At 56.3% G+C, this 26,734-nt stretch overlaps 1 protein-coding gene across 1 annotated transcript; it reads left to right on the top strand.

Moving 5' to 3' along the window:
• Positions 1-7,424: 7,424 nt before the first annotated feature.
• Positions 7,425-26,207, top strand: NCAN (neurocan; the record flags this gene model as incomplete). Its single annotated transcript, XM_083880199.1, has 16 exons — positions 7,425-7,497; positions 9,433-9,864; positions 11,029-11,203; positions 12,239-12,366; positions 13,750-14,043; positions 14,842-16,194; positions 16,304-16,794; positions 17,305-17,820; positions 18,172-18,298; positions 19,009-19,125; positions 19,897-20,010; positions 21,825-21,983; positions 23,110-23,192; positions 23,281-23,425; positions 25,199-25,381; positions 25,972-26,207. The coding sequence occupies 16 exons, from the start codon at positions 7,425-7,427 to the stop codon at positions 26,205-26,207; spliced, it is 4,626 nt and encodes a 1,541-aa protein (XP_083736325.1).
• Between the last annotated feature and the right edge of the window lie 527 nt (positions 26,208-26,734).

Here is a 26,734-nt window from a genome sequence, read left to right as displayed (position 1 = left end):
GATGGAGGGATGGATGGAGGGAGGGATGGAGGGATGGAGGGATGGATGGATGGATGGATGGATGGATAATTTGGGGTGAGGACAGGGCCGGGCAAACCCCCAAATCAGTCCCGGGGGTCCCCTCCTGGTGTTTGGGTGCTGTCGGGTGTCACCGGCAGTGGGTGGCCGTTGTCACCTGCGGGGCTGGCGGCGTCACCGAGGGCTCGGAGGGATTTTTGCCAGGGCTTGGCCAGGGAGAGGTGGAAGGAATGAGGCAAAAAACAATAATAATAAAAACAAGAAATAAATTTTAAAAAGAAAAAAAAAAAGGAAAAAAAAAAAGAAAAGAGGGGAAAAAAGGGGGAAAAGGGAAAAATGGAAAAAAGGGAGGAAAAAAAGGGGAGGGGAGGGAAAAAAGGGGGGAAAAGGGGAAAAAAAAAGAAATAAAAAAGGAGGAAAAAGGAAAAAAAGAAAGAAAGAAAAAAAGAAAAAGGAAAAAAAGAAAAAAGGGAAAAAGAGAAAAAAGGAAAGAAAAAGAAAAAAAGAGAGAAAAAAGAAAGAAAAGGGACTAAAGAAAAAAAATTAAAAAAAAAAGAAAAAAGGAAAAAAAGGGGAAAAAATAAAAAAAATTGGAGAAAATAAAGAAAAAAAAAAAACAAAAGAAAAAAAAAAAAAAAAAAGAGAGGCGCAAATCCACAAATTCCAAAATAAAAGCTGCAGACTGTCTGCCTAATAAACTCACACCCGGCAAAGGGCCCATATTGGACGGGGATATCACAATTTCCCGAGGTGATAATTTATTCCTGCACCGCTCTGGGGAGGGGAGAGAGAGAGAGAGAGAGAGAGAGAGAACAGCCTCAGCACCGGCAGCATCACGTTGCCTTGTGAGATGTGACGGCAGCGAGATTTGCAGAATTCCTTTGTTGTGGGCACAGAGAGAGAGAGGAGGGGACGCTGAGCCGGCCCCGCCACCGCGGCCACCTCGGTGTCACCCCCCTGGTGACAATGCCACGGTGACAACGCAGAGCTGGGAGGGAGGTGGGTGCTCTGGGGTTTGGGGGGTTTAGGGGGGTTTAGGGGTTCTCTCTGCCCAAAGAGGAATGAGGGGACACCTGGAGGGGGTGGGATGTCGCCTGATGTCGCCTGATGTCGCCTGGTGTCGCCTGGTGATGGTTGGTGACACCACGAGTGACTTGTGGGGACAACAAGAGGTCGTGGGGGGGGGTTTGTGGGGTCTGGTGTGTCCCCAAAGTGGGGACAGCGATGTCCCCCTGCTGCACCCTAGGGTGGCTGAGTGGGTGGCCAGTGCCACCTCTGTGTTGTCACCGTGTCGCCAGCGCTGTCCCCAATGTCCCCATCCCCTGGGCAGGTTAAAAGAGAGGTGGGGAAGGACATAAGTGACCCCTCCCCAAAACTGTCCGGGTGGTCCCTGTGTGGAATTAAGCTCCATTTCAGCCCCGAGTTAATCACCAACCGCGGGTTTTGCATATTCATGAGCGGGATGAATAATTCATGAGGTGACAGCGAGTGACAGATGTGAAAATGTTCGCTCGGGTTTGGTTTTTTTATTTTTTTTTTTTTGTGGGGGGGAGAGGCGGTTTTGCACCGGGGTTATTTTAAATTCTTCTCGTCTGCCTTTTCCCACCCCCCGGGTTTGGGTTGGGACATTGCGGGGACAAGGGACACGCTCCTTGTCCCCCACCCCGAGGGTGGTGTGGCCTTGGGGACGTCATGGTGACACTGGTGACACCCTGCTGTGAAATCCGGGCCCTGGGTGGCCCTGGGTGGCCCTGGGTGGCCCTGGTGGCCCTTGGTGGCCCTGGTGGCCCTTGGTGGCCTGGCCACCTCTGTCACCTCGTTGTCACCACCGGGTACTTTCCCTGGGAATCCCGGCTGGATCCTGCCTGGGATCTGTGATCCAATTTGGGACAATCCTGGTGGCATTGAAGGGTCAGGATGTGGCTGTGCCACCCCGGGTTACCTTAATCCCGGCTGGATCCAGCCTGGGATGATCCTGGTGGCATCAAAGGGTCAGGATGTGGCTGTCCTCAATCCTGCCTGGATCCTGCCTGGGATCTGGGATCCATCCTGAGCTGATCCTGGTGGCACCACAGGGTCAGGATGTGGCTGTCCTCAATCCTGCCTGGATCCTGCCTGGGATCCAGGATCCAACCTGAGTTAATTCCAGTGGGTCAGGATGTGTCTGTGCCACCCTGGGACTGCCTTAATCCAGCCTGGATCCTGCCTGGGATCTGGGATCCAGCCCAGGGATGATCCTGGTGGCATCACAGGGTCAGGATGTCACGGTGACACCCAGGGCTGTTTCAGTCCCGCCTGGATCCTGCCTGGGATCTGGGATCCAGCCCGGAATGATCCTGGTGGCATCAAAGGATCAGGATGTGGCTGTCCTCAATCCCGCCTGGATCCTGCCCCAGCCATTCCTGGGGATCCGGGATCCATCCCGAGCTGATCCCAGTGGCACGGTGACATCCTGACCCTGCTGTGCCACCCCAGTCTGTCCCAATCCCGGCTGGATCCTGCCTGGGATCCGGGATCCCTCCCGGGCTGATCCCCATGGCACCACAGGATCAGGATGTGGCTGTCCTAAATCCCAGCTGGATCCTGCCTGAGATCCAGGATCCCTCCCGGGCTGATCCCGGTGTCACCGCAGGGTCGAAGCCACCCCAGGCTGCCCCAATCCTGGCTGGATCCTGCCTGGGATCCGGGATCCCTCCCAGGCTGATCCCCATGGCACCACAGGATCAGGATGTGGCTGTCCTATATCCCGGCTGGATCCTGCCTGGGATCCGGGATCCCTCCCAGGCTGATCCCGGTGGCACCACAGGATCAGGATGTTGTCCTTAATCCCAGCTGGATCCTTCCCGGGGATCCCTCCCGGGCTGATCCTGGTGTCACCTCAGGGTCGGTGTCACCCCGGTCTGCCCCAATCCTTGCTGGGCTGGACTGTGGATTCATGGTGGATCACAAGGATTCCATCCCAGGGACACTGTGGGGACCTTGCAGGGGACACTGCCCGTGGTGGCCCCAGCAGGGCTGGCACCTCCCGTGTCACTTGTCCTGACCCTTGGGACAAACTTTTTTGCTGGCTCAGCATCTTCCCGGGGGTCCTGTGAGGGGCAGGGGACAGGGACAGGAGCAGGGCCACGGGGAATGTGTCCCCTCCCTGTGCCAAGGTGACAGTGGGGACAGCTGGGTGTCCCCAGAGGACCAGAGGTGTGTCCTGTCCCTGCCCTGTCCTGTCCCCAGAGGCTGTGGGGACAGTTTGGGGACAACCAGGTGCCCCCAGAGGAGTGTCCTGTCCCTGTCCTGGGGACAGTTTGGGGACAACCAGGTGCCCCCAGAGCAGCAGAAATGTGTCCTGTCCCTGCTGTGGCAGTTTAGGGACATCCAGGTGTCCCCAAAGGAGCAGAGGAGTGTCCTGTCTCTGTCCTGTCCCTGTCCCTCCTGTCCCCAGAGGCTGTGGGGACAGTTTGGGGACAGCCAGGTGTTCCCAGAGGAGTGTCCTGTCCCTGCCCTGGGGACAGTTTGAGGACAGCCAGGTCAGAGCAGCAGAGGTGTGTCCTGTCCCTGTCCTGTCCCTGTCCCTCCTGTCCCCAGAGGCTGTGGGGACAGTTTGGGGACAGCCAGGTGTCCCCAGAGCAGCAGAGGTGTGTCCTGTCCCTGTCCTGAGGACAGTTTGGGGGCAGCTGGGAGTAAATACTCTGAGGAGGATTTCTGCTCCAAGGAGAATTTCTGCTCTGAGGAGGATTTCTACTCCTCGTGCTCCCCCTTGGTCCGGGGCTGGTGGCCCTCAGTTGTCACCAGGTGCTGCCCTGGGTGCTCTGAGGGCCAGGGAGGAGGAGGATGGAGCAGAGGAAGATCCCAGGAGGGTGACAGGGAGTGAGGTGCCATCCCTGGTGTCCCCCCTAAATCTCCTTGTTTGGGTTTTCCATGGGAAAAATCCCCTGGAAGCTGCAGAGGGGATGGAAAGAAAACAGGTGGAAATCCCAAAAGGTCTTTGAGAAAGTGGGAAAACCTCAACAGGACAGTGTGAAGCCTTGGGGTGTGTGTGAGCACAGCCCCAGCCACCCCTGTCACCTGGTGCTGGGTGTCCTGGAGGGCCCCATCGTACCCCAATGTCCCCATCCCACACCCAATGTCCTCAACCCACTGTCCCAACCCCAATGTCCCCATCCTGCACCCACTGTTCCCCTCCCAATGTCCCCATCCCCATCCCACTGTCCCCATCCCACTGTCCCCATCCCAATGTCCCCATCTCACACCCACTGTCCCCATCCCACCCCAATGTCCCCATCCCACTGTCCCCATCTCCATGTACCCATCGCATTGTCCCCATCCTCATCCCAATGTCCCCACCTCACTGTCCCCACCCCAGTGTCTCCATCCCACACCCACTGTCCCTATCCAAATGTCCCCATCTCAATGTCCCTATCTCACACCCACTGTCCCCACCCCAGTGTCTCCATCCCACACCCACTGTCCCTATCCAAATGTCCCCATCTCAATGTCCCTATCTCACACCCACTGTCCCCACCCCAATGTCTCCATCTCAATGTCCCCATCCCAATGTCCTCACCTCAGTGTCCCCATCCCACACTCAACATCCCCAGCAGTGCCTGGACCGAGGTCCCAGCACTGTCACTTTGTCCTGTGGGATCTCCTGCACACTCCAAAAAGTCAAAATCAACATTTCCTCTTCCTCAGGAGGAGTTGGAACCTCCCAGGCCCCACAGTGCCAAGGAATTTCAATTTTTCCCCCTGGAGCTGGAAAAAAGGGAAAAGTTTGGAGGGAAAAGGTTGGTGGGAAAAATTTGATGTGAAAAATTTGGAGGGTAAAATTTGTGGGAAAAGTTTGGTGGGAAAAGTTTGGTGGAAAAATTTGGTGGGAAAAGTTTTGAGCAAAAAGTTTTGAGGGAAAGGTTTTGAGGGAAAAATTTGGTGCGAAAAATTTGGTGCAAAGAATTTTGAGGGAAAACTTTGGTGGGAAAAGTTTGGAGGGAAGAGTTTGGTGTGAAAAGTTTGGAGGGAAAAATTTGGAGGGAAAGTTTGGAGGGAAGAGTTTGGTGTGAAAAGTTTGGTGGGAAGAGTTTGGAGGGAAAGTTTGGAGGGAAGAGTTTGGTGTGAAAAGTTTGGTGGGAAGAGTTTGGAGGGAAAACTTTTGAGGGAAAAGTTTGCTGCTGGCCGTGCTGACCTGCAGGAATTTCCTTCCCCAGAACAGGGATGAACGAGGCACTGTCAGTGCCCTGGAGCAGCCCCTGGGGCTGTTTTTGGGGTTTTCCAGCTCCTGGGAGATTTCTCTGGCCAAAGGCACCTCCCCTGACCCCGGGAATTTCCCAGGTCACCTCCCTGTCCCCTCCCAGCTGGTGGCTTTGGGGACAGAGCGCCCCATGGAGCTGCCAAGGCTTTTTTCTTGAGAAAAAATCAGATAAAAAGCGCTTTTGCATCCCCCAAAAAATCCCTTTGCCAGCAGGAACACGGGGGGTCTCCTTTTTTCTCACCATTTTGCCTTTTTCTTCTATTTTTGTCCCATCAAAGCATGGAAGGGACAGAAGGAGCATCAAGGGCTGGAAAATGGAGCAGCAGGGATGGGGGATGAGGCAGAGATTGGGTTTGGGGAGGTGTGAGGGGCTCCTGGTGTCCCCAAATTCTGGGGGGTCCCCAAAACTGTGTCTGGGACGGGGTGGGGATCGGGGAAATCAGAGAGGAGCAAATTCCAGGATGGAATTTACTGGGTGATGGTGACAGGAGCTGGGTGATGGTGACGGGAAATGGGTGATGGTGACAGGGGCTGGGTGATGGTGACAAGAACTGTGTGATGGTGACGGGAATTGGGTGATGGTGACGGGAAATGGGTGATGGTGACAGGGGCTGGGTGATGGTGACAGGAATTGGGTGATGGTGACAAGAACTGTGTGATGGTGACGGGAAATGGGTGATGGTGACAAGAACTGTGTGATGGTGACGGGAAATGGGTGATGGTGACAGGAGCTGGGTGAAGGTGACAGGCACTGGGGAAATGGTGACAGATACTGGATGATGGTGACAGGAGCTGGGTGATGCTGGTGGTCACTGGGTGATGATTGTGCCCATTCTGAGTGTTGATGGTGGGCACTGGGTGATGGTTGTGTCTGTTCTGGGGGTGATGGTGACAGGAACTGGATGATGATGACAAGAACTGGGTGATGCTGGTGCTGGGCACTGGGTGATGGTGGTGTCCCCTCTGCCTCTGCTCAGCCAGTTTGGCACCCCAAGGGTGAGTGGTGGTGACAGGAGCTGGGTGATGGTTGTGTCTGTTCTGGGTGACAGTGATGGGCACTGGGTGACGGTGGTGGGCACTGAGTGATGGTGGGCAACACCAAGAGATGGGTATACCCATGACAGGTGATGATGTTGGTGGGATTTGGGTGCTGCTGGTGGGCACTGGGTGATGGCTGTGTCTGTTCTGGGTGATGGTGATGGGAACTGGATTATGGTGATGGGAACTGGGTGATGGTGACAGGAAGTGGATGGTGGTGACAGGAACTGGGTGATGGTGGTGAGCACTGGGTGCTGGTTGTGGTGGGCACTGGGCGATGGTGACAGGAATGGGGTGATGGCTGTGGGGAGAACACCAGGACCTGGCTGTGCCCATGATGGGTGACAATAGTGGTGGGACCTGAGCGATGCTGGTGGTCACTGGGTGATAGTTGTGGTGGGTGCTGGGTGATGATGGTGGACACCGGGTGATGGTGGTGTGAGCTGGGTGACGGTGGTGGGCACCAGGCAATGGTTGTGCCGTGATGGGTGATGGTTGTGGTGGGAGCCAGGGGATGGTGACAGGAACTGGGTGATGGTGGTGAGCAATGGTTGTGGTGGTGGGCACTGGGTGACAGTGGCAGGCCGTGGGGACATCCCGCAGAGGGGACGTCCCACAGTGGGAACTTCCCACCGAGAGGAAATCCCACAGTGGGGACATCACAGAGAGGGGACACCCTACAGAGGGGACATCCCACGGAGGGGACATCCCACGGAGGGGACATCCCACGGAGGGGACATCCCACGGAAGAGACATCCCACAGAGGGGACATCCCGCAGAGGGGACATCCCACAGAGGGGACACTCCATGGTGGGGACATCCCATGGAGAGGACATCTCATGGAGGGAACATCTCATGGAGGGGACATCCTGCAGAGGGGACATCCCATAGAGGGGACATCCCGCAGTGGGGACGTCCCATGGTGGGGACATCCCATGGTGGGGACATCCCATGGTGGGGACATCCCGCAGAGGGGACATCCCATGGTGGGGACATCCCATGGTGGGGACATCCCATGGTGGGGACATCCCGCAGAGGGGACATCCCGCAGAGGGGACACCCCACGGTGGGGACATCCCATGAGGGGACATCCCATGAGGGGACATCCCGCTGTCCCCGCAGGTCAAGGATGGTCCATGTGATGGGGGATGTCGCCTGTCGCCTCCTGCTGGGCCTCTCCCTCCTCCCCATCGCCGTCCTGGGTAAGTCGAGGCCAATTAAAGGACTGACAGGGAATAAATGATGAACTCTCGGCCGCGATAAATCCTGACTGGGAATAAAAACCCGACCGGAGCTCGGGATTAGGGGGGGAGAATCCCCCAAGGCCACCGCGCCCCCTCCTCCCCTGCATCCCCTCCCCGCTTTGGGATCGCTGCAGGCCAGACCTTAAACCCTTAATCCCCCTCCCCACGGCCCGGCTGAGCCCCCTCCCCTCCCCGGGGATTTACCGCGGGCCTGAGCCCCCCTGTTCCCCCACCCGTCTCCTCCTGTCCCCCGCCCTGTCCCCCGCCCTGTCCACCCCCCTGTCCACCCCCGTCCCCTCCTGTCCCCTCCTCTTCCCCCTCTGTCCTCTCTTGTCCCCCCCTACCCCCTCCTTGTTCCCTCCCTGTCCCACTCTGTCCCCTCTGGCTTTCCCCTGGCCCCTCCTGTCCCCCCGTCCCCTCCCTGTCCCCTCCCTGTCCCCCCTGTCCCCCCCGTCAACCCCCGTCCTCTCCTTTCCCCTCCCTGTCCTCCTGTCCCCTCCTGTCCCCTCCTGTCCCCTCCTGTCCCCTCCTGTCCCCTCCTGTCCCCCACTGTCTCCTCCTGTCCCCCCTGTCCCCCCTGCCCTCTCCTGACCCCTCCCTGTCCCCTCCTGTCCCCGCCGTCCCTTTCCTATCCCCCCTGTCCTCCCCTGTCCCCTCTGCCCCCTCCCTGTCCCCTCCCTGTCCCCCTCTGTCCCTCCCTGTCCCCTCCTGGCTTCCCCCTGTCCCCTTCCTGACCCCTCCTGTCCCTTCCCTGTCTCCCCCTGTCCCCCCTGTGCCCCCCCTGTCCCCTCCCTGTCCCTCCCTCTCCCCCATCCTCTCCTTTCCTCCTCTGTCCCCTCCCTGTCCCCTCTCTGCCCCCTCCTGTCCCCCCCTGTCCCCACAGCTCGGGGGGTCTTTGGGACGGGAACGCCCCCCATGAGCTCCGGGGGGGATGAGGGTGGGGGGCATGAAGGCTCCGGGTGGGGAGGGTTGGGTGGGGGGATTAGTGGCTGTCCCCGACCCCCCCCCGGCTGTCCCCGACGCCCCCCGGCTGGTCCCCGACCCCCACCGGGGGGTCCCCGGGGGGTCCCAGACGCTCGGGGGGATTTGCTGAGGCTGGGACGGGATTAGTGCGGGAGGGGGAGGGAGAGGAGGAGGAGGAGGGGGAGAGAAGGAGGAAGAAGAGCAGAGGAGGAAGGGGAAAGTGGGAAAAGGACGATGAAGAGGAGGAAGAGGGGGAAAGGGAGAGGAGGAAAAGGGGGGGGGGAGAGGAGGAGGAAGAGGAGGAGGACCCTGCCCCAGTGAGGGGCTCAGCCCCAGAGGGGTCAGGGCAGGGCTGCAGACAGTCCATGGGGGGCAGAGCTTTATCCGAATCCATCATCCCCATTCTTGCTCTTCTTGGAGGGTTCAGGGGTGCCCTGTGATGTCCCCAGCTCCACTCCATGGGAGGCAGAGCCTTATCCCAATCCATCATCCCCATTCCTGCTCTTCTTGGGATGCTCAGGGGTGCTCAGAGTGGAGCCCCCCACACCCCACCATGTCCCCAGCCCCACTCTATGGGGTGGTAGAGTTTTATTCCAATTCATCATCCCCATTCCTGCTCTTAAGGGGTCTCAGAGGTGCCCTGTGATGTCCCCAGCTCCACTCCATGGGAGGCAGAGCCTTATCCCAATCCATCATCCCCACTCCTGCTCTTCCTGGGGGTCTCAGGGGTGCCCTGGGATGTCCCCAGCCCCACTCTGGGGGTGGCAGAGCTTTTCTGGGATGCTCAGGGGTGCCCTGTGATGTCCCCAGCCCCACTCTATGGGGTGACAGACCTTTCCCGGGGGGCTCAGGTGTACCCCCCACACCCCTCCATCCCCCCAACTACCACCCCAAACCCCCCCAAAACCCCCCAAACCTCTCTCCCCGCAGGCTCTGAGGACGAGGGGAAGGTGATCCACATCACCCGTGTGCAGCACCGCGCGGTGCAGGTGGGGCTGGGCGACACCGTCACCCTGCCCTGCCTCTTCCTCCTGCATCCCTCATCCTCCTCATCCTCCTCCTCATCCCCATCCTCCTCCTCGGGCCCCCCCGAGCCCCCAGAACCCCCTCGCATCAAATGGAGCAAAGTGCGCTCGGCCACGGGCCAGAGGGAGGATTTGCCCATCCTGGTGGCCAAGGAGAACGCGGTGAAGGTGGTCAAAGGCTACGAGGGGCGAGTTTCCCTGCCCGGCTACCCCCGGGACCGCTCCAACGCCACTCTGCAGCTGCGGGCGGCCCGGGCCAGCGATTCGGGGCTCTATCGCTGCGAGGTGGTGGCCGGCATTGAGGATGAGCAGGATTTGCTGCCGCTGGAGGTGACGGGTGAGCGGGGCCGGGTCAGGGTCAGGGGAGGGGGGAGATGGAGGGGTCGTACAGGTGATGGGAGTGGGGGGGGTAAAGGTGGGAGGTGGGTGGTCAGGGGGAGGTGTGGGTACCATGAGGGTTGGGGCCTCGTTTATTCCTTGCATCCCATGAGAGCTGTGCACCCCAAATGTGCTCTGTGCATCCCATTTATTTCCTGCACCCCTTTATTCCCTACACCCCGTGAGGGCTGTGCACCCCATTTGTCCCCTGCACCCCATGAGATCTGTGAACCCCATTTATTCCCTGCACCCCATTTATTCCCTGCACCCCGTTTGTTCCCTGCACCCCATGAGATCTGTGAACCCCATTTATTCCCTGCACCCCATTTATTCCCTACACCCCATGAGGGCTGTGCACCCCACACGTGAGCTGTGGACCCCATTTATTCCCTGCACCCCATTTATTCCCTGCACCCCATTTATTCCCTGCACCCCATGAGGGCTGTGCATCCCATTTTTTCTCTGCACCTCATTTGTTCCCCGCACTCTATGAGAGCTGAGCATTCCACATGTGAGCTCTGCACCCCATTTATTCCCTGTACCCCATTTGTTCCCTGCACCCAATGAGAGCTGTGGGCCTAATTTATTCCCTACACCCCATGTGAGCTCTGCACCCCACATGAGACATTTGAACCCCATTTATTCCCTGCAGCCCATTTTCTCCCAGCACTCCATAAGAGCTGTGGGCCTCATTTATTCCTTGCACTCCATGAGAGGTGTGCACCCCATTTGTTCCCTGCACCCCATGAGAGCTGAGCACCCCACCTGTGAGCTCTGCGCCCCAAACGAGCCCTGAACCCCATTTATTCCCTACACCCCTTTATTCCCTGTACCCCGTGAGGGCTGTGCACCCATTTATTTTCTACACCCCATGAGAGCTGTGGGCCTCATTTATTCCCTGCACCCCATGAGGGCTGTGCACCCCATTTGTTCCCTGCACCTCACCCCACACACCCCACATCAGCCCTCCCTCCCACACCCCAATTCTGCCCCTGCTGCCCCCCTGTGCCAATCCTGTCCCTGTGCCAATCCCTCACCCCACACCAGCCCTGCATCCCCCATCCCAATTCTCCCCCTGCCTCCCCTCCCGGTGCCACCTCCTGGCTCCCTTGTCCCCCCCCAGGCGTGGTGTTCCACTACCGGCCCTCGGGCCAGCGCTACGCCCTGACCTTCCCGGCCGCCCGTCGCGCCTGTCGCGACAACTCCGCCGTCATCGCCTCCCCCCAGCACCTCCAGGCCGCCTTCGAGGACGGCTACGACAACTGCGACGCGGGATGGCTCAGCGACCGGAGCGTGCGGTGAGTGTGCAGGGTGGGACAAGCCCTGGGGGTCTCTGGGGGACAGGAAAATAAAGATGCGCTCACACCAGAGCGTGCGATGAGTGTGTAGGGTGGGACCAGCCCTGGGGGTCTCTGGGGGACAGGAAAATAAAGATGTGCTCACACCAGAGCGTGTGATGAGTGTGCGGGGTGGGACCAGCCCTGGGGGTCTCTGGGGGACAGGAAAATAAAGATGTGCTCACACTGGAGTGTGTGGGGTGGGACAGGCCCTGGGTTATCTCTATGGGACAGGAAAATAAAGATGAGCTCACACCGGAGTGTGCGGTGAGTGTGCAGGTGGGACAAGCCCTGGGTTGTCTCTATAGGACAGGAAAATAAAGATGCGCTCACACCGGAGCGTGTGGTGAGTGTGCGGGGTGGGACCAGCCCTGGGTGTCACTGGGGGACAGGAAAATAAAGATGTGCTCACACCAAAGTGTGCAGTGTGGGACAAGCCCTGAGGGTCGTTAGGGGACAGGAAAATAAAGATGTGCTCACACCAGAGTGTGCGGTGAGTGTGCGCGGTGGGGACCAGCCCCAGGTTGTCACTATGGGACAAGAAAATAAAGATGCGGTCACATGTTGGGGCAAAAAAAAAAGAGAGGTTTGTGAAGAAATTTTCTGTGGATGGCAGGGACAAGGAACTTTGCAGACTTGAGATGTTCTAGGAACACGTGGCTTTATTATTACGAGGGTCACGGGTAAAAAGGGCTTTGTCTTCAGCCACCAGCAAAGGCCTAAAGAGAGAATGGGGGGAGAGATATAGAAGAGAGAGCTAAGGGGCAAAAACGAGGGACTCCCTGGGCGCCCTTGGGGACTCCTTGGGCACCTTTGGGGAGCCCCTGAGCACCCTTGGGTACCCCTTGGGCGCCTTTGGGGACTCCTGGGCACCCTTGAGGCTCCCTCGGGCACCCTTGGGTACCCCTGGGTACCCTTGGGGACCCCCCAGGCGCCCTTGGGACCCCCTGGCCCCCTCCCCGGGGACCCCCCGGCCCACCGTGCCCCTCTCCTCAGGTACCCCATCACCCAGTCCCGGCCCGGCTGTTACGGGGACCGCGAGAGCCTGCCCGGGGTGCGCAGCTACGGCCGCAGGGAGCCCGCCGAGCTCTACGACGTCTACTGCTACTCCCGGGAGCTGCGGGGTGAGCCAGGAGGGGCAGGGTGGGTGTCTGGGGGTGTCCTGTGGTGGTCAGGGTGTGGTCAATGGGTGTCCGGGGGTGTCCCATGGTGGTCAGGGTGTGGGGTGTCCAGGAGTGTCCCTTTGTGCCTGTGGATGGGTGACCAGGGGTGTCCCTTTGTGTCCACAGGTGTCCCTTTGTGCCCAGGGTGTGGGGTGTCCAGGGGTGACCAGGGGTGTCCCTTTGTGCCCAGGGTGTGGGGTGTCCAGGGGTGTCCCTTTCTGCCCCGGGTGTGGCCAGTGGGTGTCCAGGGGTGCTCCTTTGTTTCCATGGTGTGGTCAGGGGGTGTCCAGGGGTGTCCCTTTGTGTCCACAGTGTGGGAGTGTCCAGGATGTGTCCCTTGGTCCCCATGGGTGTCCCTTTGTGCTCAGGGTGTGGGGTGTCCAGGGGTGACCAGGGGTGTCCCTTTGTGCCCAGGGTGTGGGGTGTCCAAGGGTGACCAGGGGTGTCCCTTTGTGCCCAGGGTGTGGGGTGTCCAGGGGTGACCAGGGGTGTCCCTTTGTGCCCAGGGTGTGGGAGTGTCCAGGGGTGTCCCTTTGTGCCCATGGATGGGTGTCCAGGGGTGTCCCTTTGTGTCCACAGTGTGGCCAATGGGTGCCCAAGGGTGTCCCTTTGTGCCCAAGGTGTGGGAGTGTCCAGGGGGTGTCCCTTTGTGCCCACAGATGGGTGACCAGGGGTGTCCCTTTCTGCCCAGGGTGTGGGGGTGTCCAGGGCTGTCCCTCCATGGCCATGCCATGGCTGAGTGCGCACAGATGTCCCTTCCCAGCCATGTCTGAGTGCCCAGGGATGTCCCTCCCTGGCTGTGGCACAGCTGGGTGCCCAGGGCTGTCCCTCACTGGCCATGTCCAGGTCCCCACAATGTCCCTCCCTGGCCATGTCCGGGTCCCCAGGGCTGTCCCTCCCTAGCCATGGCCATGGCTGAGTGCCCAGGACGTCCCTCTCTGGCCATGTCTGGGTCCCCAGGCCTGTCCCTCCATTGCTATGGCAAGACTGGATGGCCACAGATGTCCCTCCAAGGCTGTGCCATGTTCGGGTCCCCAGGCCTCTCCCTCCCTGGCTGTGGCATGTCTGGGTGCCCAGAGATGTCCCCCCCTGGCCATGCCACATCCAGATGCCCAAAGATGTCCCTCCCTGGCTGTGTCCGTGTCCCCAGGGCTGTCCCTTCCTGGCCACATCCCCTCCCACCCCTCTCCACCCGGCTCCAGCTGCAGGCTGGGCGCCAACTCCCCATGTCACCCTTGTCACCCACCCCGGGGACATCCCAACAGCACCACTCCCATCCACCACCTCCTGTCCCCAACCCCTCCCTTTGTCCCCTTTGTCCCCAACCCCTCTCCTCTCCCGCAGGGACCGTGTTTTACGCCACCCAACCTGGGCGCTTCACCTGGCAAGGTGCCCGCAGGCACTGCCGGAGCCTGGGGGCCACTCTGGCCACCACGGGCCAGCTGTACCTGGCCTGGCGACAAGGGCTGGACCAGTGTGACCCGGGCTGGCTGGCCGATGGCAGCGTGCGTTATCCCATCCGCCAGCCGCGCAGGAAATGCGGGGGAGAGGCCCCAGGGGTGCGGACGCTTTATCAGTTCTCGAATCGCACCGGTTTCCCTCCGGCTGCGTCCAGATTTGATGCGTATTGTTATAAAGGTGAGGGGAATCAACTCAGAGGGACCCTCAGTTGGTCTGTCCTTCCCTCGGGGGTTGGTGGAGATGGGCAGGGGAAATCGCTGAATATTTAGTATTTTAATATTTTTAATATTTTTTGTATTTTTAATATTGTTAGTATTTTAAATATTTTTAATATTTTAAATATTGTTAGTATTTTAATATTTTGAATATTTTTCGTATTTTTAATATTGTTAGTATTTAAAATATTTTTAATATTTTAAATATTGTTAGTATTTTAATATTTTGAATATTTTTCGTATTTTTAATATTGTTAGTATTTAAAATATTTTTAATATTTTAAATATTGTTAGTATTTTAATATTTTGAATATTTTGAAGATTTTAAATATTTTCAATATTTTTAGTAATTTTAATAATTTTAATATTTTTTAGTATTTTAAAGATTTTTAGTATTTTAAAAATTTTTAATATTTTGAATATTTTGAAGATTTTCAATAATTTTTAGTATTTTTTAGTATTTTTGAGACTTTAAATATTTTAATTATTTTTATTATTTTAAATATTTTAATACGTTAATATTTTTAGTATTTAAAATATTTTAATATTTTTAATAATTTTAGTATTTTTAATATTTTTAAGATTTAAAATATTTAAAAGATTTTAAATCATTTTAATAATTTTATTATTTTAAATATTTTTAATATTTAATTGAGGGCATTAATGAGGTGAATTAATGAGCTCAGGTGTGGGGGGGGCTATGGGACCACCCCCTGGGGTCCCCTCAGTGCCACCTCTAACACTCGCGGTGTCCCCACAGCCACAGGACACGGTGACACAGAGGACCCAGTGCCACCCACACCGGACCCTCCCGGCAGTGACAACGAGCTGGGGACATCTGGGGACACCCGCGACATCCCCTACGACCTCCTGCCACCCCCGGGCCCGGCGGGGCTGGCCGAGGATGAGGATGATGATGAGCAGCTCCATCTGGCCGGTGACACCGCGGTGTCACATCGAGGTGACCTCCCGGGTGTCACCCTGTCACCGCCACCAGCAGCTCCAGAGGTGGGGACAAGGGGTGTGACATCGCTGTCCCCCACCGCGGTGTGGCCGCACCACGAGGAGTCTCTCAACGCGCTGGATGAAGGTCCCCAGAGCTCCCGGTGGGATCCTGGTCACCCCGAGGGACCCGCGGCCACCCCGATGTCACATCCCCAGAGCCCAGCCCTGCGCCACAGCTCGTCCTTGTCACCGGCGGGGTTGGGGACTGTCCCCAGTGTGGCCACAGAGACCCCCAGTGCCCCCCTGGAAACCCCCAGTGCCCCCCTGGAGACCCCCAGCACCCCGAGGAGGAGCTACCCCGGCCTGAATGGGAGACACTTCCAGCTCCAGTGGCACAGCCGGGACCCCGAGGTGACAGTTGGGGACACTGGAGACCCTGAGGTGACACCTGAGGACACTACAGTGTCTGGAGACCCCACAGTGGCAGCTGGGGACACCAGGGTCCCTGGAGACCCCAAAGTGACATCTGGGGACATTACAGTGTCTGGAGACCCTGTGATGGCAGCTGGGGACACTGTGGTGCCTGGAGACCCCAAGGTGACAGCTGGGGACCCCAGAGTGACAACTGGGGACAATGTGGTGTCTGGAGACCCCGAGGTGACAGCTGGGGACACCACAGTGCCTGGAGACCCCGCAGTGGCTGCTGGGGACATTGTGGTGAATGGAGACCCCGACGTGACAGCTGGGGACACGATGGTGCCTGGAGACCCTAAAATGACATATGGGGACATCACAGTGTCTGGAGATCCCAAGGTGACAAATGAGGACACCACGATGTCTGGAGACCCAGAGGTGACAGCAGGGGACACCAGGGTGCCTGGAGACCCCGACGTGACAGCAGGGGACACCAGGGTGTATGGAGACCCCGACGTGACAGCAGGGGACATCAGGGTGTATGGAGACCCCGACGTGACAGCAGGGGACACCAGGGTGTATGGAGACCCCGACGTGACTGCCGGGATTGTCACCCAGGCCCCCGTGCTGGCCCAGGAGCCGAAGGGACCCTCAGCCGAGGAGCTGGGGGGGCTCCCTCGAGCCGGCAGCCAGAGCCCCCCCAGGGAAGGTCCCCATGTGTCCCCCACCGCGCTGGACGAAGCCACCAGCTCCGGTAAGTGACACCGGCCACAGCCCGGGGGATGTCGTTGTGCTGTCACCTCCCGGTGACACCAGGGCGGTGCCATCTCTTACAGAGCTCACATCCCCGGCCACCCTCCCAGTGTCCCCGGTGTCCCTGTCACCGGCCTCGAGGGCTTTGGGGACACCCCCTGTGCTGTCCCCGTCCCCCACCGCTCCTCGCGACTATCATGACATCACCGCGGGTGGCGCTCAGCCCCGCGGGGACTCCCCGAGGCCACTCGCCGATGTCACCGAGGATTTCTCCGGGGACATCCCCACCCGGGAGGGCTCCGTGTCCCCTCCGCTGCCCCCGCTGCCCCCGGCCCCGCTGGTGGCCGAGGGTCCCGAGGTGTCCCCTGAGCCCCGCGGGGACAGCGGGGATGGAGCGCTGGACAGGCAGAGGAAGGCGGTGACATTCCTGGAGCCAGGACAGGGACACCGTGTCACCACCACCGGCCACTCCTGGGGGGCTTCTCCGGGACCCCGGGGACGCTCCAGCACCACGGAGCCCAGCTGGGAGGAATCCCGGGATGTCGGGAATGGCCCAGAGGAATCCCGGGATGTCGGGAATGGCCCAGAGGAATCCCAGGATGTTGGGAATGGTCCAGAGATATCCCGGGATTTCAGGAATGGCTCAGCCCAGCCCAGCCTGGAAAAGCCTGAGGAATTCCAGGATTTTGGGAATGACCGGGCCCAGTCCAGCCAGGAGGAGCAGGAGGAATTCCGGGATTTTGGGAATGGTCCAGCCCAGCCCCGGGATGTTGGGAATAGCTCAGCCCAGCCTGGCCTGGAAAAGCCGGAGGAATCTCGGGATTTTAGGAATGGCCCCGACCAGGAGCAGCCAGAGGGATCCCGGGATTTTGGGAATGGCCTAGAAGAATCCCAGGATGTTTGGAATGGCCCAGCCCAGCCCAGCAGAGAAACAGCCACCTCCTCCTCGGCCCGGGATGTCACCTCACTGTCCCCTTCCCCCGCGTCCCCCTCGGCCCGGGATGTCCCCTCTCTGTCCCTTTCCCCCTTGGTCCGGGATGTCCCCTCGCTATCCCCTTTCCCTGTGTCCCCCTTGGTCTGGGATGTCCCCTCTCTGTCCCCATCCCCTGAGGCTACCGAGGCCTGGGATGTCCCCTCGCTGTCCCCGTCCCCCGTGTCCCCCGAGGCCCGGGATGTCCCCTCTCTGTCCCCGTCCCCCGTGTCCCCCTCAGCCCAGGATGTCCCCTCTCTGTCCCTGTCCCCCGTGTCCCCCGAGGCCCAGGATGTCCCCTCTCTGTCCCCGTCCCCCGTGTCCCCCGAGGCCGTGCTGTGGGGCAGCACCGAGCGGCCGGAGGAGGCGGTGCTGCTGGAGCCGCTGGTCGAGGAGGGGTCGGCAGGTTTCCCTCCCCCAGACCCGCAGCCCACCCCGGGGGCGCCCCAGCAGCTCCTCCTGTCCCCTCCCGGGTCTCCAAATGTCCCCAAAACCCAGGATGCTCCAACCCCCGGTGAGGAGGACTCCTCTGGGGAGGCCAAGAGGGAAGAGCCCCCCACTCCCCTCAGCCCCTGGTTGTCCCCAAATGTCCCCAGCGCAGTGGGGACAGAGCCCGGTGGGTCCCCGAGCGCGGGGCTGCTCTTTGAGCCTTCCAGGGTGCCAGAAATGGGGGACACCGGGGGGTCTCCAGAGCTGGGGGACACTGAGGGGTTCACAGAGTTGGGGGGCACCAGGGAGTCCCCAGAGTTGGGGGACACCAAGAGGTTCCCAGGGTTGGGGGACACCGGGGGGTCCCTAGAGTTGGGGGACACCGGGGGGTTCACAGAGTTGGGGGGCACTGAGAGGTTCCCAGAGTTGGGGGACACCAGGGGATCCTCAGAGTTGGGGGACACCAGGAGGTTCACAGAGTTGGGGGACACTGGGGTGTCCCCAAAGTTGGGGGGCACCGGGAGGTTCCCAGAGCTGGAGGACATGGGGGGATCCCCAGAGTTGGGGGACACGGGGGTAACCCCGGAGTTGGGGGACACCGGGGTGTCCCCGCTGCTGGACGGTGACAGCGGCAGTGGCGAGGAGGCGGCGCTGGAGGAGCGGGAGCTGCTGGCCTGGGGGGGCACCGGCAACGGCAGCGGGAGCGGTGAGCCCCGGGAATGGGGGACTCCGGGAATGGGGAACTGCGGGAATGGGGGGCTCCGGGAATGGGGAACTGCGGGAATGGGGGACTCCGGGAATGGGGACCCCGGGAATGGAGAGATCGGGAATGGGGGACTCCGGGAACGGGGGACTCCGGGAATGGGGGGGCATTTGGGGAGGTTTTGGGGCGGAGATTTGGGCGGCGTCGCTGCTTTTATCCCAAATCGCCGCCAGCCTATGGGGTGGGAGAGGGAATTGCACAGGTGGCACTGTTGGAAGCCCAGGGGTGGGGACAGAGGTGGCACAGGTGGGGACAGAGGTGGTACACGTGGGGACAGAGGTGGGACAGGTGGGGACAGAGGTGGTACAGGTGGGGACAGAGGTGGCACAGGTAGGAACAGGGGTGGCACAGGTGAGGACAGATGTGGCACAGGTGGGGATAGGGGTGGCACAGGTGGGGACAGAGGTGGCACAGGTGGGGACAGAGGTGTCATAGGTGGGGACAGAGGTGGCACAGGTGGGGACAGAGGTGGCACAGGTGACAGCACTGCCAGCTCATGGGTGGGGAGAGAGGTGGCACAGGTGGGGACAGGTGGCACAGGTGGAAACAGAGGTGGCACAGATGTCAACGCTGCCAGCCCAGGGGCGGGGGTGGCACGGGTGGCCCCATGTCCCCTCCCCGGCCTGTCTCACGTCCCCGCTGTCCCCCCGCAGTGTCCCCAGAGCCGTGCCACACCAACCCCTGCCTGCACGGCGGGACCAGCCGCGCCAACGGCTCCGTGTGCGGCTGCAGCTGCGCCCCAGGATTCACCGGGGAGAACTGCGAGATCGGTGAGCGTGAAAAAACATCCAGATTCGTTCTCTTTTAAAAGTTATAAGTTAAAAGAAATTAAAGTTATAAAAATATTAAAAATATTAAAATATAAAAATTGTAAAATTGTTAAATTTAAAAATCATTAAAATATAAATATATAAAAATAAAACTGTAAAATTATGATATTATAAAATTATCAAAATAAAATTAAATATATAAAATATAAAAAACATAAAAACGTAAAAATATTGAAAATTGTAGTATTATAAAAATATTTAGAAATAAAATTATAAAATATTTTAAAATATAAAATATATAAAAATAGAAAATATTTTAAAATATTAAAATATTTTAAAATAGAAAAATATTTTAAAATAGAAAAGTATATAAATATATTAAAAATATTAAAATATTAAAAATATTAAAGAATAAAAAATAGACAATTAGGAGACAGAAAGACCAAATGTTCCAGCTGGGGTGCCTCACCACAAAGCGCATCCTTCTCTTTCAATTATTGTGTTTTAAAAATTGCTGTTTTACATATTCAATAGATATTCAAACATTCTTTTCTGTTTCAAATATCCCCAATCATCTTATCTGATAGATTTATTTGTGGGTGGCTCCACTCTGTCTGGTAACGTGGGTCTTATAAATCTTTTATTTGAGGTTTTTGGCTGGTTTTATTTTGATTAAAACTCCAGATTTTTCCCAGGGGGATTTATACCCCCGCAGGGCTCTGGGAGGGGGAGGTGACAGGGGAGGTGTCACAGCTCCCGGTGTCCCCACAGACATCGACGACTGCCTGTCCAGCCCGTGCCAGAACGGCGGCACCTGCATCGACGAGGTCAATTCCTTCGTGTGCCTCTGCCTGCCCAGCTACGGCGGGAGCCGCTGCGAGAGAGGTGGGGACAGCGCCCGTGTCACCGGCTGAAGGTGTCACCTCATCCCAGTGTCACCTCATCCCAGTGTCACCTCATTCCGGTGTCACCTCCCAGTGTCACCTCCCAGTGTTGCCTCCTCCCGGTGTCACCAACTGCAGGTGTCACCTCATCCCAGTGTCGCCTCCTCCTGGTGTCACCGGCTGAAAGTGTCGCCTCCTCCCAGTGTCACCTCCTCCCAGTGTCACCAGCTGCAGGTGTCACCAGCTGCAGGTGTCACCAACTGCAGGTGTCATCAGCTGAAGCTGTCACCTCCCGGTGTCGTCTCCTCCCGGTGTCACCTCCTCCCGGTGTCACCTCCCAGTGTCACCTCCTCCCAGTGTTGCCTCCCAGTGTCACCTCCCAGTGTCACCAACTGCAGGTGTCATCTGCTGAAGCTGTCACCTGCCAGTGTTGTCTCCTCCCAGTGTCACCTAGTCCCAGTGTTGCCTCCTCCCGGTGTCACCAATTGCAGGTGTCACCAGCTGCAGGTGTCACCTCCTCCCAGTGTCACCAACTGCAGGTGTCACCAGTTCCTGGTGTCACCTAGTCCCAGTGTTGCCTCCTCCCGGTGTCACCACCTCCCAGTGTCACCTCCCAGTGTCACCTCCTCCCAGTGTTGCCTCCCAGTGTCACCTCCTCCCGATGTCACCAGCTGCAGGTGTCATCAGCTGAAGCTGTCACCTCCCAGTGTCACCAGCTCCCAGTGTCACCTCCCGGTGTCACCTCCTCCCGGTGTCACCTCCTCCCAATGTCACCACCTGCAGGTGTCACCTCCTCCCGGTGTCACCAGCTCCCAGTGTCACCTCCTGGTGTTACCTCTGCCTGGTGTCACCAGCTGATAAGGGACACTGGGATGATGTCATGTGTGATGTCACTGGTGAGCCCTGATGGCCCATTAACAGCAGATAAGGGACACTGGGATGATGTCATGTGTGATGTCATTGGTGAGCTTTAATGGCCCATTTTCCTTGAGAAACTTTTCCTTGGGGGGGGAAAAAGTTATCAGCTGCTTAGCAGGCTAAAAAAAATATCACTGTTAACACTATCACCATGTCCCCACAGACACAGAGGGCTGTGACCACAACTGGCACAAGTTCCAGGGACACTGTTATCGCTACTTCCCCTGGCGGAGCTTCCTTGAGAAACTTTTCCTTGGGGAGGGAAAAAAATTATCAACTGCTTAGCAGGCTAAAATCTCTCTGTGATCACTGTCACCACTGTCACTGTGTCCCTGCAGACACGGAGGGCTGTGACCACAACTGGCACAAGGGACACTGTTACCACTACTTCTCCTGGCGGTGCTCGTGGGAGGACGCAGAGCTTCCTTGAGAAACTTTTTTTGGGAAAAAATAATTTAGTAGCTGCTTAGCAGGCTGAAAAATCTCTGTCACCATTGTCACTGTGTCCCTGCAGACACGGCGGGCTGTGACCACAACTGGCACAAGGGACACTGTTACTGCTACTTCCCCTGGTGACAGTTGTGGGAGGATGCAGAGCTTCCTTGAGAAACTTTTCCTTGGGGGGAGAAATTTTATCAGCTGCTTAACAGGCTAAAAAGTCTCTCTGTCACCACTGTCACCACTGTCCCCACAGACACGGAGGGCTGTGACCACAACTAGCAGAAGTTCCAGGGACACTGTTACCGCTACTTTCCCCGGTGGCGCTCCTGGGAGGAGTTTCCTCAAGAAAACTTTCTCAAAGTTTTCTTGAGAAACTTTTGGGGCGAGAAACAAGTTATCAGCTGCTTAGCAGGCTAAAAAAATCTCTTTTTGACCACTGTCACTGTGTCCCCGCAGACACGGAGGGCTGTGACCACAACTGGCACAAGTTCCAGGGGCACTGTTACCGCTACTTCCCCCGGCGGCGCTCCTGGGAGGACGCGGAGCGCGACTGCCGGCGCCGGGCCGGGCACCTCACCAGCATCCACTCGCAGGAGGAGCACGCCTTCATCAACGGTGGGTGCCGGGGGAAATGGGGCACTGGGTCACTGAATCTGTGGGGTTCCAGCAGAATTGTTTGTTTTTTGGTGGTTTTTTTTTTTCTTTTTTTTTATTTTTTTTAATTTTATTTTATTGCTTATATTACACGGCAGATGTAGATTTTAAGTTTACGCTCCATGTGGGCATCTCTGGGTTGGCCAAACTGATTGTTCATGGGTGAAATGTGAATAACAGAACCAATATGATTCCAACAGAATTATGTCATATTTATTTATCTATCTATCTATCTATCTATCTATCTATCAATCTATTTATTTGTTTATTATTTTATTGTTTATGTTACGGGGCAGATATAGATTCTAAGTCTGTTGTTCATGTGGGCATCTCTGGGTTGGCCGAGCTGCTTCTTTCGTGGGGGGAAATGTGAATAATTGAATTAATATCTCACATTGGCTCCTCCCCCTGGGTGGGGCATCTCACATTGGCTCCTCCCCCTGGGCAGAGAATCTCACAATAGGATGAGGAGTCGTGAAGTGGGTCCTTGATGGCCCATTAAACAAAGAGTCATGAAATGAGTCCTTGATGGCCCATTAAACACAGACAGACATGAAATGGGTCCTTGATGGCCCATTAAACACAGACAGACATGAAATGGGTCCTTGATGGCCCATTAAACACAGACAGACATGAAATGGGTCCTTGATGGCCCATTAAACACAGATAGTTCTGCAGTGGGTCTTTGATGACCCATTAAACAGAGACAGTCATGAAATGAGTCCTTGGTGCCCCATTAAACAGAGACAGTCCTGCAGTGGGTCTTTGGTGGCCCATTAAACAAAGATAATCATGAAATGTGTCCTCGATGGCCCATTAAACAGAGATAATCATTAAATGAGTCCCTGATGGCCCATTAAACACAGACACTCATGAAATGAGCCCTTGGTGGCCCATTAAACAGAGATAACTCCTGGAGGGAGTTCCCTGTGAGTCCTGGGCAAGGCATTGATGGGCCATGAGCAGAAGAGCCCAAAGGAGGGGCCTGGGAAAACACTGCCCCACCTGGTTCCAACAGCTCATGGGGATGGGGATGGAATAAATACTGTGTGCACATCCTGCACTGCAACCCAGGTCACCCCCGCAGGTTTCGGCCACGAGAACACCTGGATCGGCCTCAACGACCGGATCGTGGAGCAAGACTTCCAGTGGACTGACAACACTGGCCTGGTGAGGGGGTTTTGGGGGGTTCAGAGAGGGAGTTTGGGGTGTGGGGAGGGGGTGAGGAGGGGTGTCACCCCGTCTGGTGGCCCCGCAGCAATACGAGAACTGGAGGGAGAACCAGCCCGACAACTTCTTTGCGGGCGGCGAGGACTGCGTGGTGCTGGTGTCCCACGAGATCGGCAAGTGGAACGACGTGCCCTGCAACTACAACCTGCCCTACATCTGCAAGAAAGGCACAGGTACGGCTCACCTGGCCTGGTGTGGCCTTGTCCTGTGGGTCCTGGTGTCCCTGTCTCCATCCCACTGTCCCTGGTGTCCCCATTCTGCAGGTCCTGGTGTCCCCGTCCCTGTCCTGCAGGTCCTGGTGTCCCCATCTTGCAGGTCCTGATGTCCCTGTCCTCATCCTGCAGGTCCTGATGTCCCTGTCCCCATCCTGCAGACTCCAGTGTCGCAGTCCTTCAGGTCCTGGTGTCCCTGTCCCCATCCCACTGTCCCTGGTGTCCCTGTCCTGCAGGTCCTGGTGTCTCCATCCTGCAGTCCCTGGTGTCCCTGTCCCCGTCCTGCAGATCTCAGTGTCCCTGTAGTCTGTGGTGTCCCTGTCCCATCCCACAGTCCCTGGTGTCTCTGTCCCCATCCCACAGGTCCTAGTGTCTCCATCCCACAGTCTCTTGTGTCCCTGTCCCCATCCTCCAGCCCCCAGTGTCCCAGTCCTTCAGGTCCTGGTGTCCCTGTCCCCATCTCACAGTCCCTGGTGTCCCAGTCCCGCAGCCCTTGATGTCCCCATCCCCATTCCACAACTCCTGATATCCCTGTCCCCATCCTGCAGGTCCTGGTGTCCCCATCCCGCAGCTCCCAGCAGGGGTGGGGACATCCCAGCAGGGCTTTGAGTGAATCCGGAGCATTTTTACCCCAATTTTTATCCCCTTTGGGAAGTGATTTTTGCACCTGAGAGCTGTAGCAGGGTGAGGACATCCCAGCAGCGATTTGAGTGGATCCAGGATGTTTTTATCTCAATTTTTATTCCCTTTTGAAAGCGATTTTTCCACCTCGGAGCAGCGGGAACATCTCATCAGGGGTAGGGACATCCCAGCAGGGCTTTGAACAAATCCAGACCATTTTCACCCCAATTTTAATTCCCTTTGGGAAGTGATTTTTGCACCTGAGAGCTGTAGTGGGGTAGGGACATCCCAGCAGGGCTTTGAGCGAATCCAGAGCATTTTTATCCCAATTTTAATTCCCTTTGGGAAGTGATTTTTCCACCTCAGAGCTGCAGAAGGATAAGGACATCCCAGCAGGGCTTTGAATGAATCCAGAGCATTTTTATCCCAATTTTTATCCCCTTTTGGAAGCGATTTTTCCACTCAGAGCAGCAGGAACATCCCAGCAACACTTTGAATGAATCCAGACCATTTTTTACCCCAATTTTTACCCTCTTTTTATATTATTAACCCTTCCCCTCCCAGTGCTGTGCGGGCTTTGAACGAATCCAGACCATTTTTACCCCAATTTTTACTCCCTTTTTATATTATTGACCCTCTCAGTGCTGTGCGGGCTTTGAACGAATCCAGACCATTTTTTACCTTTTTTTTTTCCTCTTTTTTTTTTTTTTTTTCTTTTTCTTTTTTCTTTTTTTTTTTCTCTTTTCTTTTTTCTTTTTTTTCTTTTTTTTTCTCTTTTTTCTTTTTTTCTCTTTTCTTTTTTCTTTTTTTTTCTTTTTTTTTCTCTTTTTTCTTTTTTTCTCTTTTCTTTTTTCTTTTTTTTCTCTTTTTTTTTCTTTTTCTTTTTTTTTCTCTTTTCTTGTTTCTTTTTCTCTTTTCTTTTTTTCTTTTTTTTTTCTTTTTTTTTTCTTTTTTTTTTCTCTTTTCTTTTTTCTTTTTCTCTTTTCTTTTTTCTTTTTTTTTCTCTTTTTTTCTTTTTTTCTTTTCTCTTTTTTTTTTTTTTTTTTTTTTTTTTTTTTTTTTTTTTTTCTTTTTTTATTTTTTTTTTTTTTTTTTTAACCCTTCCCCTCCCAGTGCTGTGCGGGCCCCCCCCGGAGGTTCCCAACGCTTTCCCGGTGGGGAAGAAGAAGGAAAAGTACAACATCCACTCCAGCGTGAGGTACCAGTGCCAGGCGGGCTTCACCCAGCGCCACCTCCCCACCATCAAATGCCACAGCACCGGCAAGTGGGAGCGCCCCAAAATCCTCTGCACAAAACGTGAGTCCTGGGGGGGAATTTGGGGGGGAAATTTGGGATTTGGGGGGGGCTGAGCAAGTAGGACTATCCCCAAAATCCTCTGCACAAAACGTGAGTGCTGGGGGGAAATTTGGGAGGGAAATTTGGGATTTGGGGGGGGCTGAGCAAGTAGGACCACCCCAAAATCCTCTGAATAAAATAAGAGTTTTGGGGGGAAATTTGAGGGGGAAATTTGGGAGGCTGAGCAAGTGGGAGCACCCCAAAATCCTCTGCACAAAATGTGAGTTTTGGGGTAAAAATTGGGATTTGGGGGGCTGAGCAAGTAGGACCACCCCAAAATCCTCTGCACAAAATGAGTGGGGGGAAAATTTGAGGGGGAAATTTGGGGGGGCTGAGCGAGTGAGACCACCCCAAAATTGCACAAAATATGAGTTTTGTGGGGCTCAGAGGGGGAAATTTGGGGGAGCTGAGTAGATGGGGGTTGACCAAGTGGGACCACCCTAAAATCCTCTACACAAAACGTGAGTTTTGGGGGAGCTCAGAAGGGGAAATTTGGGGATGCTGAGGAGGAGAACCGTGACCCCTCCTTGCCCATCCCCGGTTCCAGCCAGGCGGTCCCACCGAGCCCGGCGACACCGGCGACACCGGCACGGCCACCAGCGGCACCAGCAGCACCACAAACCCCGCAAGGAGCGGCGAAAACACCGCCAGCGCCTCCGCCTCGACTGGATGGAGGAGGGCCACTACTTCTAGAGCCCGGCCAGCACAAAAAAATGGGAATTTGGCGATGTCCCCAAGCCCCTCTCCCATGTCCCAGCCCTCTCTCTCTCTCTCTCCTTCTTTTTAAACCCCTTTTTTTGGCTTTAGCTCCTTTTAGGGTGCCCTAAATTCCTATAGGGAATAGGATCTGGAGTGGATGGAGGAGGGTCAGCACTTCTAGAGCCCGGGCAGCACAAAAAAATGGGATTTTGGCGATGTCCCCAAGCCCCTGTCCCGCCCTTCCCTCTCTCTCATCCTTTTTTAATCCCATTTTTTGGCTTTAGTCCCTTTTGGAACGTCTGGCCCCCATAGGGAATAGGATCTGGACTGGATGGAGGAGGGCCACTACTTCTAGAGCCCGGGCAGCACAAAAAAAAGGGAATTTGGCGATGTCCCCAAGCCCCCTTCCCACCCCTCCCTCTCTCTCGTCCTTTTTTAATCCCATTTTTTGGCTTTAGTCCCTTTTGGAACGTCTGGCCCCCATAGGGAATAGGATCTGGACTGGATGGAGGAGGGTCAGCACTTCTAGAGCTGGGCCAGCACAAAAAAAATGGGAATTTGGCGATGTCCCCATGCCCCTGTCCCACCCTTCCCTCTCTCTCGTCTTTTTTTAAT

The sequence above is a fragment of the Zosterops lateralis genome (genome assembly GCF_965231275.1).
Source record: "Zosterops lateralis genome assembly, chromosome: 29".
NCBI lineage: Eukaryota > Metazoa > Chordata > Aves > Passeriformes > Zosteropidae > Zosterops > Zosterops lateralis.
Note: the sequence above shows the minus strand (reverse complement) of the source record. Positions and strands in the feature narration are given on the sequence as shown.